Source organism: Channa argus, chromosome 17 (genome assembly GCF_033026475.1).
Source record: "Channa argus isolate prfri chromosome 17, Channa argus male v1.0, whole genome shotgun sequence".
In the NCBI taxonomy this organism is placed as follows: Eukaryota; Metazoa; Chordata; class Actinopteri; order Anabantiformes; family Channidae; genus Channa; species Channa argus.
Genome location: NC_090213.1, coordinates 7,695,956 through 7,710,493, shown reverse-complemented (window position 1 = coordinate 7,710,493; position 14,538 = coordinate 7,695,956). Strand labels below are relative to the sequence as shown.

Sequence of the window (14,538 nt, the reverse complement as noted above, 5' to 3'; positions counted from 1 at the left end):
GAAGGTTTTCTATCAGAGATGGTAAATGGTCTGCACTTATTTGCTGCATTTTTCTACCTTTTGGTGCTCAAAGCGCTTTACACTCCTTCTCTTTCACCCATTCACGCTCACAATCACACTGACACACTGATGGGGGAGCTGCTATACAGTGGGCCAATACTCACTGGGAGCCACTAAGTTGGGGTTCAGTGTCTTGTTCAAGGTCACTTTTAGGCCAGCTGAAGTTACTTTATCAATGCATAGTTAAATACAGATATACTTACTGCAGTTGAGGTTATGATGAATTTTACATTAGTTCCTATAGTCATTTCACAGTGATCCTTCTACATTCCATACATTTTATACGCATTCACAAAGATTAACTTAACTAAGGTCTTGTCATAGCATCATTAATCATCACCAAATGGGATATACTGTTTTATACCTTGCTGAGCAGAACTGAAAGTGTCTAATCTCATGCAGCCTCAGAAATATCTTCACCAAAGCTTGAAGTTGCTGTTTTGCTGATACATTTTCTATTAAGTTGATCTTCTGATAACTTTGTGCTTATCTTTTTTTTTTTTTTTCTCACAGTACATTGCGTCAATACAACAATGACAAACTCTTGGAACAAAACTTGGAGAGGAAAAAAATCAGTGTAGCATTTTACAGCAACCTCACACCTCATTAAAACATGTTTCAAAGAAAAAAAGAGGGTTGTACATGAGTGTTAAGGTTTATATTTGCCATGCGTGGTCAAGTAAAAAGTACAAGACCACAGAAACATAAATGGACTTTTCTTTGATCACAGTTGGTAAGGTACCAATGATAATAATAATCTAAACTCATTCAGATAAAAATGACCATCTAAGACAGAGGTACAGCACTGTCCAGCCACACCCAAAGTCATCATGAAATAAGACCTTTTGAACAAGAAACATACAAAACTGACTGGATTCTGCAAAAATACAGCTGGGAAAAGATGAAAAGATGAAATTGAATGTTTTTGGTAGGTCACAGTAGCTTTTTCACACACAAAAAAAAAGGAATAGGAGATGTAAGACCGTTGTCTCTCACCTTCACGTAACTCCCTACAAAACATTTAGTGCCAAAGAAGAAAAATCACTTTTTTTTTCTTTAGATACATATTTTATTAAGAAAAGGAAACTCAACAAGAACTTTTTTTACATAATGATCAAGGACTTTTATTATCTTAGTCTCTTTCATCAGTTTCATATCATTACAGAAAATGTTATAGTACAGCGTTGTTCAATGTCTCCTCATTGCTTAATAATTTTCTTAGGAGTGCTGGTCACATATATCTGTACAATATGGATCTTATTTTTTCTGTACATTTTTTGTGAAGTTGGTTAAAAAGGCTGTCAGCACTTAAAGAAGCTGTTTCTTTTCTGTCTTTTTTTCCTCTTAAATAGTTGATCAAATAAAAGATTATTTATCCCAGGTTCGGCTCCCCCCCAGGGGGGATTCTGGAGCAGAGTTTACACCCGGTCACCGTGAATATAAGGAAGCTTCAGGGTCTGGGCAGTCTGGGGTGTGCCCCCCCACCCACCCCCCTCCCAAAATCACCTCTTCCCTGCCCAGGCATTTTGGCACTGCGCACATAAACAAGACTCACAAGATAAACAACAAGCAAAGCTTTTTGTGAAGCCATTATGATGCATACTAATGAGAGAAAAACAGAAGTGTCACCTTGATGGGGGCTCAAAAGAGGAAGTGGCCTTGATGTGCCTTCCTCGTCCTCTTAGCTGAGCACTGTGGGAAACCTGGAGTCTTCCTCTATGTTTTCTTTATTTTCAAAAAAAACAGATTATTTTTTCCACTTAAGATGAGAAAATAATAATTTTCTTTTTTTGTCCTGGCAGGCACCTACAGCTGTCTATTAAAATGCTACTGCTATAGATAAGGTCTAGCATTGAACACACAAAGCAATTGCAATGAAAGGAACAAAGTTGCCTTAATATAATGATGATAATAAGAAGAATAATGATAATAATAATAAGAATAATCATAATAATATATTACAGAATAAATCTCTTTTTATAATTTGATTTTTTTCATTAAAAGTTATATTTTCTTTGTTTGAAATACTATAATCTTTCTAAATTAATTTTTTCATATGTATCTAGGTTGTGATCAAGATGTTGACTATACCTCAACGTTATCCAAATCAATAAAAACTAGCTGTGCCGTTGCATATTACAGAATAGTCAATGATATGTGGACATGCACCGTGAACCACCCATTCCAACTCTCGCTATATGACACCAACTCGCCGTCCCTCTGTGATGACATCATAGCCGGCCGATGACCATGACGTCAACCACCTCGCCCTTGTGCAGCTCCACGTATTGCTCTGTTTTTGGAGGTAGCATCAGGAGCCCGTTAGCACTGCGCATACTCATCAACCTGCTGCTCACCTGGTTCCCTGCAGCAGAGAGGAGGGGGACACTTTAAATCAGAGCTCTGAACCATCCTTCAAGTGTGAAAAACTGTATCTTTTTAAAATGATCTCATTTACTGTAACTAAATTCACTCTTTCCTTGGATCTCTTGCTTGACAGGGAGTAATTTATTTAAGGAGATTGTCTTGACATAAAAAAAAATCTAATTTTTAAAGACTCTTGGAAAAATTATTCTATCAACCAATGAAAGGAGTAAGTCACATGTGGCTGTGATATTCAGCCCTTTACAGTATTGTATGGTAGCCACATTTTAATACCTGTACTCTGTGCCCACGGCAGAGGCTCCTGGTGATGCCATGTCAGAATGCATCGATGATATTCAGGGCGAGGGTCCAACTTCACATCACAAGACAGCTAGAGAACGAATTTACAATGTAAATTATAATAATATATATAAACAAGCCCTCTTTTTCACCATGGATACATATCTGATAGTTAGTTTCACAGTTGTTATATAGAATGGAAGTTAGAAACAGTGGGATTTCTGACAGCAGACTGATTCATAGTTTGACTGCAGACTGTTGAAGCTCTGGGTATCATACTTTTCTCACTACGCCATACACCTGGGAAATAGGTTTATGACATTTCAGCTAAAAGGAAAAAATTCAAAGACAAGAGAAAGAAAATGTCAAAATCTCACAAATTATGACAAATGCTTTGGTCCAATTTTTTTCCAGCAGATAACGAGGTGAACATAGTGCCGTGCAAAGATCCGCCAACTTTGCTGGTAGAGGTAAAGGTCTGTACAGAATAGTATTTGACCTGGGCCTGATGCCATCTGCTGAAGGAAAATATCTGGCTACATCTGTGGGTTGAGACCATCAATCCTGCCACCAAGTGGCAGTAATCAATTTAAGTTGATTTCTAACTGCTTTATAACAGCAAATGATGAAACATAGCACTCTGGATAGCACCCATGATGGCAGGGGCCCAGAGCTTGGGCTCGATGATGCTACTTAGAGACACAAGCTGTGCGTGTTCAGTGTGTTTGATAATATTAAAATTTTTCTTGCTCAACAATTATGAATATTCATGACCTGGGAGCTGGCTTTCAGGTCAGTGTGGGCTGTGATTGGTTCCTCCGCCAAGTCAGAGCAAAAGATGGTGGTCATAAATATGCATCAAGCAAATTCTGAAAATATTATCAAATCATGAGTTAAGATGCAATCGACTGCAATGTTACATTCTGAAACCTAACCACAACTATAAACGTAAATATTCTTGTGTTTTATGTTTCCTAAGTTCTCCCTACTTTATTGCAGCTGAACTTACTTGCATCTAAATTGCATCTAAATACACTTTTGCGTATTAGAGAGTTAGGATGCCCTGGTCACTCTGGGAGTCCTACCCGCGCTTTGATGATGGTGGGCCTAGGGTCCAAAATGCCCTGCATCTTCCTCAACGCGGGGATGACAAAAAGGTTACAGGTGACAACAGCGGACACAGGGTTTCCTGGGACAAATGGCCAGACAAAGAGAGGAGAGCAGCAAGACAAAAATACATGAGTAACGTCTCTTCGAAACTGGTAAGTGAATCACTCTTTCTCTCAACTTCACACACTACCTGGGAGGGCAAAGATTAGTTTGCGAGCACCGTCTATGTCCAAGGTGGCAAATGTTGTTGGGAGACTGAAGAGAAAAACAGTGTATGAACAGTGCAGGATTGCTTTGATTTCAAAACATGACATGTACTTATTTTTTCAAATTGCCAATTAAACATTTGTGTTGTAAAAGCTTAAATTAGACTAAAAGCAGAACGGCTTTCTTACCCTGGTTTCATAAAAACGCGACCAAAATGGATCTGAGCATGAAGATCGATATCCAGCACCTGCTTAAGATAGTCCTGAAAAAGACACCACAGACAAAATTACAAAGCCTAATAAAACATGAAAAAACAGAAAAATGCATTCATATTTTTTTAATTTATTGGTGTACACAAAAACTGTACACTGTAATTTGTGAAAAAAACTTTGAGCACTATCAATCCTCTGTTCACTAAAACTATAAGTCCACTCTCCGCCACAGGGTGTCAGTAAAATACAGTGCCATGATTTACTACATGCACTTTTTTTCTCCCTAGTTACACACCTTCTCTCCCATGGACACTCCTCCTGAGGTGATGATGACATCAGCATGGCTGATGCCTTCATTCAGAGCATTGAGAAGGTCATCGGGGCTGTGGGGTGTGAGCAAACACACACAGATGTTAAACACCAACTCACAGGAGAGGAAATAATGGTGGGAGAGAAAAACAGGAATCTGGTTTGCGTTGAAAGATAATAAGATGATGACCACTATGCATTTATTGCTCAGGGAATTGATGTTAGATCATAAATAAATGTGTACTTGTCTCCCACGATGCCCAGATTGATGGTGGGGTAGCCGTGCTCCTGGATGGTGGCCAGCAGAGTGGAGCGATTGCTGTCCCTGATTTTCCCAGGATGAAGATCGTCTTCTGGGTTCAGCAGCTACAGCAATAAATGGAAAGAAAAGAAACATAACAACCCTTTTTAGTTCTCGGTACATAATAATCAGATCGGGCTTAGACAATATTTGCGAAATACAATTATTATGATTAACCTGATGCATTCGGTGTTGCTCACAGTGCCAGAGAATGCTGAAATGATTAACAATATACCAAGATCACAATACGCATGCTCTGGCTCTGACTGGCCAAATATGACGATAGATACCCAAAGTCTGGGGGTCAATTTATCATTGCTGCAGACAGAGGAAACCTATCTAATTAAATTCATCAGATTTGCTTAAAAAGAGGGCAAGGGCAGTATATTGCTCACTGCTGATGTACACCATAAACATATCTGTACAGCCCGGACAACGAGGTGTTACAGGCATTTAGTCGGCTGAGAATGTCCACAAAGGATTTCCCACCCCATGAAATCCAAACAGTGCACCAGTCACAATGAAAATGCACAATTGTGGCTCCAATTGTTTAAAAGAAGCCAGCTGGTCACAGATACAGACAATCATCAAAACTGAAGGAACATGTGAAACAAATGAATGTTGTTCTGGTGGCTGCAGTTAAAAGAAACAATGCTAATTGTACATGAATTTAAATAAAGTGCTCTGTCAGAAAACCTGGCACCTTTTTATCTTTTACAGCTCAGACTGGGCCTATCTGACACATAAAAATGTAGCAATCTAGACTTAGTCACATGAGTCCACAAGACCGGATTTTGATAGACCTCCTACCTCATTTCCTGTAGACATGACGGCCACCACAGGGAATTTCTGAACCTCCACCTCTGTGACTCCAACAGTGGCCAAAAGGCCAATTTCAGATGGGCCCATATGGGTCCCCTTTGCCAGGACACACTCCCCACGCTTGATGTCATGGCCGATAGGCCTAGAATTAAAGAGAAAAAAATTGAAATTTTCAGACAAACTGTATAGATCTATGTAGTATACTTGAAGTACGGTATAAATACAATATTAGCTTTACTTTGATCCCAAATTGTACTGCAACAAAAGATTGACATTTTGTGTGTATCAATTTTCCTTTAGGCAATATTTTAGTGTACTAAATAGAGCAGCAGTGATTCAACTTCATAGGAAAATTACCACCAGAATATACAAGTCAACTTGTATATATATGATGTTCCAAAATAAATTGTAGCTAATGGAAATACTTTTCTTTCATTCGGCTGGATTTTGCTTGCCGATAAATCAGTGAATAATTTAAGGTTTGGTCGGCTGCATTCGCTGGTTATTACCCACATTACCCACTAAACTGATTGTATTTGGTGATAATAGTAGATCTGATTTAAGTATACAATATAACACTAACCTGATGTCCTGTCCGGGACGAGCCTGTACCAGGATTCGTACCTCGAGCTCCTCTGTGCCCTGAAAGACAAACCAGCTGTCAGATTCACCACAGTGAACATATTCAGCTTCCTATCAGGCCTAAGTGAATGTAAAGCCCATTCAGTGTGTAGCTTCTGTATGTGTATAGATTTGAGCCAAATCTTACTCTTCTTCAGTGTGTAAAGTGTGTGCTGAGTCAAAGGTCAGACTTACATCTTCAGATTCACGGAGGAGCTCGGTGTCCTCCACCTGGACTACAGCGTCAGCCCCACATGGGATGGGGGCACCCGTCGTCACCCTCATCACCTGGCCAGGCATCACTGTGTGTGTGGGCTGTGCAGAAACACATACAGAACAAACAATGTCCAGGAAGGACGGCTCATGAGACACATAGAATTAATCAAAAAAAGCCTGTTTCATTCCTTTAGGCCGATGATATACAAGGAAGATCTCATGCTAACATGAGAAGTGATTCATTGACTTTAAAAAGTTTCCTAAAAGGAATCTTACAAACTAAAGACTGTCCCTACTAAGAGTGACGTTAGGGATGGAGTGGACGTTTGCATGCATGCAGATTTCCACAAAATCTCTGTAGCCTCTTCTTGACTCAGAGGACTAATCTGTTTATTCATTGGCAAGACCCTGACATTGTAGTTCTGCTTCAGGGTGAGGGGCTTTTCATATTTTGTTAAGGGGACAAGCAGTACTTTATTTTCATATATAGGATGCATGGGTTTTAGCATGAGAGCAATACTATGCCAGTTTGTGTGTGTGTGTTTCTGTGGGTGAGAGAAAGCATATGTGTCTAAGTGTCAATGTGGGGGCAGACCTGCTCTCCTGCTTGGGATTCTCCAATGATGAAGCGATCGCCTGGGCCATCAGCCGCTAGGGGAAAAAAAAGAAAAAGATTTAGCAACATAACTAATGCATCCAGCTGAACCTGTGTGTGCATGTGTGTGTGTAGGACTGTGCCACACAGTGGGCTAACGATGAACAAACGGAAGGAGAGTGTCTTGATTCATTTTTCTGCTGATCGTTGTTCATTTCAGATGATGCTGTAGAGGAGATTTTGAACCACTCTTTGGCATCACAAGGACTCTAGCTATAAACTACACACTTCAAGCCATCAAACAGCCTTACCAAAGTAAGTTAAAAGGGTTTTCCAACATGCAGCGACACCAAAAAGCAGATAATGCAGTTTCATTTCTGAAGACAGCAACAGTGATCCTAATATTAGGATACTGGCTCCTTCCACATCCACAGTCTCTAGGCAATAAAATCATTCAAATCTGCACATGTGTCTCAGCAGGAGCCAGGCCCTCAATACAGATGCATAAAATCCAGAGAGACCTGTGGTGATCTCCTCCTACTCCATCAGCAAAAGCCAACAGCAGATGCCATATACGAGAGTTTTAGAGTAGCCAACAAGCTGGCACCCTTCTCTCCAGGTTAACAGGGTCTTCACTGCTCTCCAGGACTCCAAGCCTTTGAATTGCCGGCCCGAAGTAGTTAACCAGCTTCACCCGGATGTCACGTAGAAAACTGCTCAAAGGAGTTGATACAGATATAATGCTGTCTTCGAAACACACTTCTCTGATAAAAGTAAAACCAAATCTGGTTGAAAACTATCTCTGGCCACTCATTGCCACCTGGCAGTTATTTAGCAGAGACCCACTATAGGACCACAGTGCAGAACCTCACTCCTTCTACAGTTGATCCAGCTTTACATTGTTCCTGAGGCAGCTCCACATGGTCCCAGTGACCTGTGCTTGTCTAACTGGGAAAGTGAGGTCATTTATGGAAAAAGAAAGACACACTATCCTGGTTGCAACGTAAGCTGAAACTAGGATGTGACTTACAACTTTTTCCTAGGAAGTCACAGCAGTGAATCTATGGATAAAGCGCATAGTTAGAGCTACATGTACATCTCTTGTGTCACGAAACTGAATCCAAAAAATTGGTTGGCACTGGCAACTTATAAATTAACCAGTGGGTTTGCATTTAAAGTGTTTCCTCAGTTCATTTAAGCTAATTTCAAACTAGAGATTTACTAAATTGGGCCCCACCAATGAAATTTTTCTTAGCTAGTAAGAACTTTAGTAATGTAGGAAGTAGTTGCTAGATAACAAATCAGCAGCCTCAGTTCTAGCACTGTGACTGAGTGGAAAGTTAGCTTAAGGCCCGACTATTGGTTTTAACATTTACTGTAAAATGTTCAAAGCTTTAGCATAAACACTGTTTCCAACCTGCAGTGCATTTGTGTGATTTTATTTTCAAAGAAATATTGAGTTGACCTGAGACAGACGGGTAGTAACAGCTACAGAGAGAATGTAAGGGAAGAGGGAAAAATATTTTACATATGAAATTATACATTTTACATAATCAGTGGTACTTACCTCTTACAGCATAACCATCCTTGACAGAAGCGGGGAAGGGTGGCAGGTTGTCTTTGGCATAAACGTCCTGAGCCAGGACTCGACCCATTCCATCTGTGGGAGAAGAGGAGGAGCATGGGTATGAGGTGGGGAGTAGAATTTGGCCAAAGGGTGGCAGAGAGAGCGACAGGGACAGTGCATCTCATCTGGATAAAGATATAGAGACAAATTTGCCATAGGTATGGGTATGGGTGTATGTTTGAGCTTTAAAGACCGACACCACACACATCAGCATCTCTCTGTGTGACCCCTGTTGCAGGGGCAAAGTGCCTGTTTGAGCGGATGCTTTGTAAAATATCACTTACACGATGTCCAAGTTTTATAAAGGTTACATAATGGCCAATGAAGCCCAGGCAGAATCCTCATTATAACATTATTGTGTATTTTTGCGCCTGCGTCCTCGTGCGTGTCATGAATAAGGTGCCTGTGTTCAGTTTATTACATAAAAGTAGATGGGATTTAAAGGAATTCACGAAATTCTACATTTTACACTTATTTACGGGGAACAATTGAGTGCACATTTAAGATACTGAGCATCTGGCATTTACTAATATTATTCTAGTAATAACACTAATAGCGATAGTAGTATATTTAATGTTCTTAAATATTCTTCAGTGATAAACATTGTGTAAAATGCAACCAAAAGGAAACGCTGACATTCTACATGGATCAATGTGTTAATTAAATCATTATGATAAAAAAGTGATAAAGTAGACACATAGACACAAAAACACACACACACACACACACACACACACACAACAGACACACTTCTTAATCCAGCAAGAAAGCTACTCCAGCTGTTGTCTATCTAAATATCTAAATCGCTTCAGTTCCTCTCTTCCTTGCCTCATTGCCCTTCTTGGAAACTCATTACTGTTTTCTAAGAACATGAACATAACATTATATTTGAGAAAAAGACTGTGTTCCTTCTATTGTCATGGATGCTAAATTCATGTGCCCAGCAGACCATTTCTGGACCCATGAAAAAACAAACAAACAAAAAACCGAAGAGCTCAAAGATGCTGTAATACTCATCACTATGAGCTAAAGAGCAACATGACATGTAGTCACAGGCCCGCGACAATCGTAAAAGAAGTGATTATTGTAGCTTTTAGAGGCAAAAATTTGAAATTCACAAATAAATTATATTTAGTATTCACATCTTTTTTGTCAATTTCCTAACCAGCCAGACAACCAACACATAAATACTAATAAAACATCAGTAAGTACACATGGTCAATGACACTTCTGCTGGTGTAACGATTCAATTCCCCCCAGAATGTTCCTTAAGATAAAAAACAAAACAAAGTGATCTACAAAAATTGTGTGCACAAATTTATATTATACATTACATATGTATTGTAATGTGTAAAGATTTGCGTGCCACATGCATGTAGTAGGACATGTGGATCAAAGGGGAAATTAATTAATGTGTATTTAATTGTTATGTATGTGGTCTTATAGCCAAGAAAGCATATTTAACTGTTTGGATGACTGACGTCGTGTTCTGCAGACAGAGGATGCTGATTCAGAGAGCTGTCCAGCTGTGGACAGAGAGAATGCTGTCATGTGACCTTTGCCAGTGTGTGTTGCTAGACATATCCAAAAGGTGTGACACCTCAACACCCCTGCACAAACAAGGGTTGATGTCAACAAATGTAATGGGACGGTAAACTGGAGATAACACTAAGCAAGATGAAGAAATTAAGGAAATATTTAGGGTTAGGGTTCTTCTGCATCGTCAGACAGCATGAACATAAGAACTGTCCCAAACCTCTATCCTCACCTCTGTAGTTGATGATCTCAGTGCCCAGGACGGCAGTCATCTCTAGCACAGTGATGAAGGCCTTGTCCATAGAGGTGAGGGGGAAGGGGGACATACGGTGCCTCCGGGCCACCTTGGTGATGTCCACTGCACTGTGACCTGAGAAGAGAGGTCACAGTGATAAAAATGGTATAACTTATGCTGTGTCCAAAATATCTCTCTTGTTTATGTAATAATTATTTTCTACAAACACTTCCTACCATACTTGATTTTCAAGGCTGAAAACAATATTTGAAATTTTGAAATATCCAATAATTATGGTATTTTTAAACACAATATAACACGTTGGATATGACTCTGTTTCAGATTGTCTTTTTTAAAAATGTAAAATTTATATATATATTATATATATATTTTTGAGGATATTTTGGCACTGCAATTTATTGACACATGCAGGGTCATCCACCAATCCCACAGTTTTTGGTTCGATCCGCAGCTGTTCCAGTCACATGTTGAAGTGTACTGAAACAAGACACTGAACCCTAACTTAGTTTCTCCCGGTGAGTGTTGGCCAGCTGCATAGCAGCGCAGCAGAAAAGCTATATACAGTATAAGTGCAGACCATTTATATGTATCTGCATTGAGCCAATATACTCAATAATTTACTTTACAATAAACAGTAAATGGAGATGATAGACATTTAGTAATCATGACTTTTTCTTGCTACAACCAGAACATTTTCCTTTTTCTCTTAATTTTGTGTGTGAAACTTTAAAGCAAAAAAATAAAAAAATAAAAAACCTCACCCACAACTGATTTTGGTTCTTACATTTCAGATGCTGAAATAACTACAAATAATATACTGCATAGGGCTGAGAATATTAAAATTTTACAGTTACTGAGATGCCATACATAGCTCTATAAACCAGGCCCAGCTAGAATCAGAAAGCTAGAGGAAAAGAGGATACACACTAAGGGACACAGAAGGGAGAGAGAGGAGAGAAAGCTCGTAGAACAGATGAGGCAACTATGCGACTTCAAAAGCAGGGAACTGCAGCACTCATCTATCTCCAGAGACAAAATGGAATTTTAAGATTTTTTGTTTAGTTCAAAAGCCACAAAAATAACAAAACAAAAAATCCACCGAGAAATTCAAACTCATCTGAGCACACCGAGGTTTATTTGTAGCTGTAAAGACCAATTTCCAAACCCAGAACATGAAGTGTAAGCATGCAAGACACTAATATCAGCATGGCAACTGCATTAACACGATTATTTTTTTTTTGGTGCATGCACACACAATTCAACCACCTGAGCAGAATTGGCAAACTGTTTGTTTGCAGCAGCTGTGGAACCCAGCTGGATGACAAAAACGTGGTCCATAGCAGCCATATTGGTCTAATGATATTGCTCTAAAAATTCAAAGGTAAAAGGAACAAAGCAAGGTGTAACTAATGTGTAATCAGCTCTCTCTCCCTATCACTCTCTTCCTCACTCTCCCTCTTTCTCTCTGCCTCAAAGCAAAGAAAAGGCGCTGTGCTTTGATTTCCAATGACCCAATTTCTCACTTTTTAAAACATATACTTATGCTTCCACAGCGTATTCTGATGCTTAACATGAGGATTAACAGCCTCTGCCAAAACGTCACACACACACACACACACGGAGGTGCACACACACAGCAGCCACACGCAGCCAAATTCACAAACCGTGCTCGCATTGTCACATCACATGCTCGTTTAAAATCTATTTACGTGTGCTTGAGAACACATGTGGGGACACGCAGGTATGACACATGGCTTTTGAATTCGAAAGTTAGTACTCACTTGATCTTAGGATATTTTCTTTGCTGCTGCATCGTGACTGCACCTAGAGATGGAGGGAGCAATTGGGAATGAAAGACAAAGGGTAAATAGAAAGAGAGAGAGAGAGCAGAGGTAGCGGTAATTTGAGATGAACCAGGGCTGCTCACTTTGACATGCTTGAGATGAGAAGCTGTTTATACAACAGTCAGAAGCACTGGCATGTGTCACACTACACCGTGCACTTTGTCCTGCTGCTGGGAGATGGCTGCATCTCCTGCATTACCATTATCATCTCAAACTGTACACTACATCATCATAGCACGGGCGTTAAGCACTGACATGTCACACTATCATTAAAGTAAAGCACTTAAATATATGGACAAAGGCAACAACATACAGAGTGACAAAAGTGTATCACAAAGTCATAACAGATGTAGTAACTGTGCTACAGTGTAACACCAAATGTAGTGGAAATGTAGTGTTGAGTATAGATTGTGGCTGTTCAGATGTGGTGCAGGAAGACAAGGTTTCTCTGGAAACCGCTGATGCTGCATGGTAGCTGCACTAGCGTTGAACTACTTGTAATCTAAAGCAGGGTGGGGAGGAGAGCAGAGTGGGTTAAAACAGGGCTGAGTTTCCCAAAACCATCATGAGACCATAGATGTCTGTTATCCACAGTGAGCGAATGGAGAACAAATAACACATTTTTACATAATGTACTTTGTGACACTTCAGTGTAATTATGAAAAGAAAACGAAAAGAAGTGCACGATGGAGATAATTAATGGCAATCTCATGGTACTGTTTTTCAAAGCAATGACCATGTTAATCCATGAACCTGTCAGCGTAAACAGACTGGAACTTAAAATAAATTTAGCCATCGCCCACGATCTGCCATTACTGCAGTGAGCTGTTGGACGTCTTTGACGTAACATGATCACCAGTTCAGTTTTACAAATAATTTACCATTGGTCTCAATTCTGGTTGCGCGGAGCTGAACTGCATTGAGAGAAACAAGTGTTCATCAGCATCACATCCAGATATTATGACATTTTTGAACAAGTTTTTAAAACTGCCTAAATTTAGCACATGGTGCATAATTGTGACACAGCTAAAATATGAAAGTTTTAGCTTTAATTTTAAATTTGTAACGCTGATTTGATCAGACATTTGCACTGAAAGGTATTAAGTTAGTAATTAATCCAAGGACAATTTTAACATGACCACTGGGTCACTTTTGTTTTCATAGTTTTGTGGGTCTTTTTATATTTGATGTCTATTGTAATATGTTTTTCTTTGGTCTGTTTTTGTCAATTTGTGTCTCTTTAAGACAGTTTCAGGCCATTGCTCATCATTTCGTGTGTTTTAACGGGGTGCTCTTAAGTAAGAAATATCAACAGTAACTTCAGAGGCCCTGGCCTATGAACCCCTTGACCTCTCAAGGCCTTGGGCTTGTGCCCAGTAGGCCCATTCAGTAATCTTTCCATGTTTGTGACAAACAAAAGTGAGAACACAAATACGCTGTACAGTAAGTGGCAACTGTCAAGTAGAAGTGGTGCAAAGTTTAACCACTGGTTCCCTTTTTGGATTCACCACTAAAGCTTAAAGCTGCCAACTTCCTGCTGATCACGTCTTTATCATGAGATTGAGGCACTGATGCACATTTTCAGGAAGATGCCATGCAACACTTTTAATAATCAAACTAAATAATGCAGATGCCGTGTTACAGCATGAACGTGCTTTTGGGAAACTCAGCCAATGGAAAAGACAAAATAGGTAAAAAAGAATCATAGACTGCAGTTTATTAGGCTACAAGTTTGGCACAGAATATTATTATCATTTGTATATCTACACAAATATAGGCCCAGGTGAATAAATTAGGTATTGGACCCAGATCAGATCTGATTCCAAATGTTCACAGGCCAAAAAAAGAAACTAAGCTATTTGAGATTGCTTTAGATCTACATATTTTTGGTGTGTTTATCCCTCTGCTTGTCTTTTTGCCTGCTTGTAATCCTCACTGGCTGTATACTTTTATATTCAGATGTGTTGACTGACTTCATGAAACATGGACTCAGTCATTAATTGTCGAACCTGTCATGTCTGTGATCTGTGGTTGTAGACACTGTGTGGTGTATGGAGAACCAAAACACCCCAGGTGAAGGTGAGGGTCTCTCTACCCATACCCACCCCTTTCTCTCCCCCCCCCCCCCCCCTCACCACCAACATCACTAAGCTAATAC

At 39.7% G+C, this 14,538-nt stretch overlaps 1 protein-coding gene across 3 annotated transcripts in view; it reads right to left on the bottom strand.

Annotated features, from left to right (window-relative positions):
- Positions 1-1,158: 1,158 nt before the first annotated feature.
- gphnb (gephyrin b) overlaps positions 1,159-14,538 on the bottom strand; it is a 79,177-nt gene continuing 65,797 nt past the window's right edge. For 2 of the 3 annotated variants that reach the window (XM_067482290.1, XM_067482291.1), the window contains 14 exons: positions 12,318-12,360; positions 10,513-10,650; positions 8,685-8,777; positions 7,118-7,173; positions 6,502-6,621; positions 6,269-6,327; positions 5,674-5,827; positions 4,807-4,928; positions 4,549-4,636; positions 4,230-4,303; positions 4,025-4,089; positions 3,810-3,913; positions 2,719-2,815; positions 1,159-2,425 (listed from right to left, as the gene is read on the bottom strand). In XM_067482290.1, coding sequence (XP_067338391.1) covers positions 2,292-2,425; positions 2,719-2,815; positions 3,810-3,913; positions 4,025-4,089; positions 4,230-4,303; positions 4,549-4,636; positions 4,807-4,928; positions 5,674-5,827; positions 6,269-6,327; positions 6,502-6,621; positions 7,118-7,173; positions 8,685-8,777; positions 10,513-10,650; positions 12,318-12,360 — 1,347 coding nt within the window. In that variant the 3' untranslated portion in view covers positions 1,159-2,291. Of the gene's footprint in view, positions 2,426-2,718; positions 2,816-3,809; positions 3,914-4,021; positions 4,090-4,229; positions 4,304-4,548; positions 4,637-4,806; positions 4,929-5,673; positions 5,828-6,268; positions 6,328-6,501; positions 6,622-7,117; positions 7,174-8,684; positions 8,778-10,512; positions 10,651-12,317; positions 12,361-14,538 lie in introns of all 3 variants that reach the window. The other variant, XM_067482289.1, reaches the window with a different exon arrangement.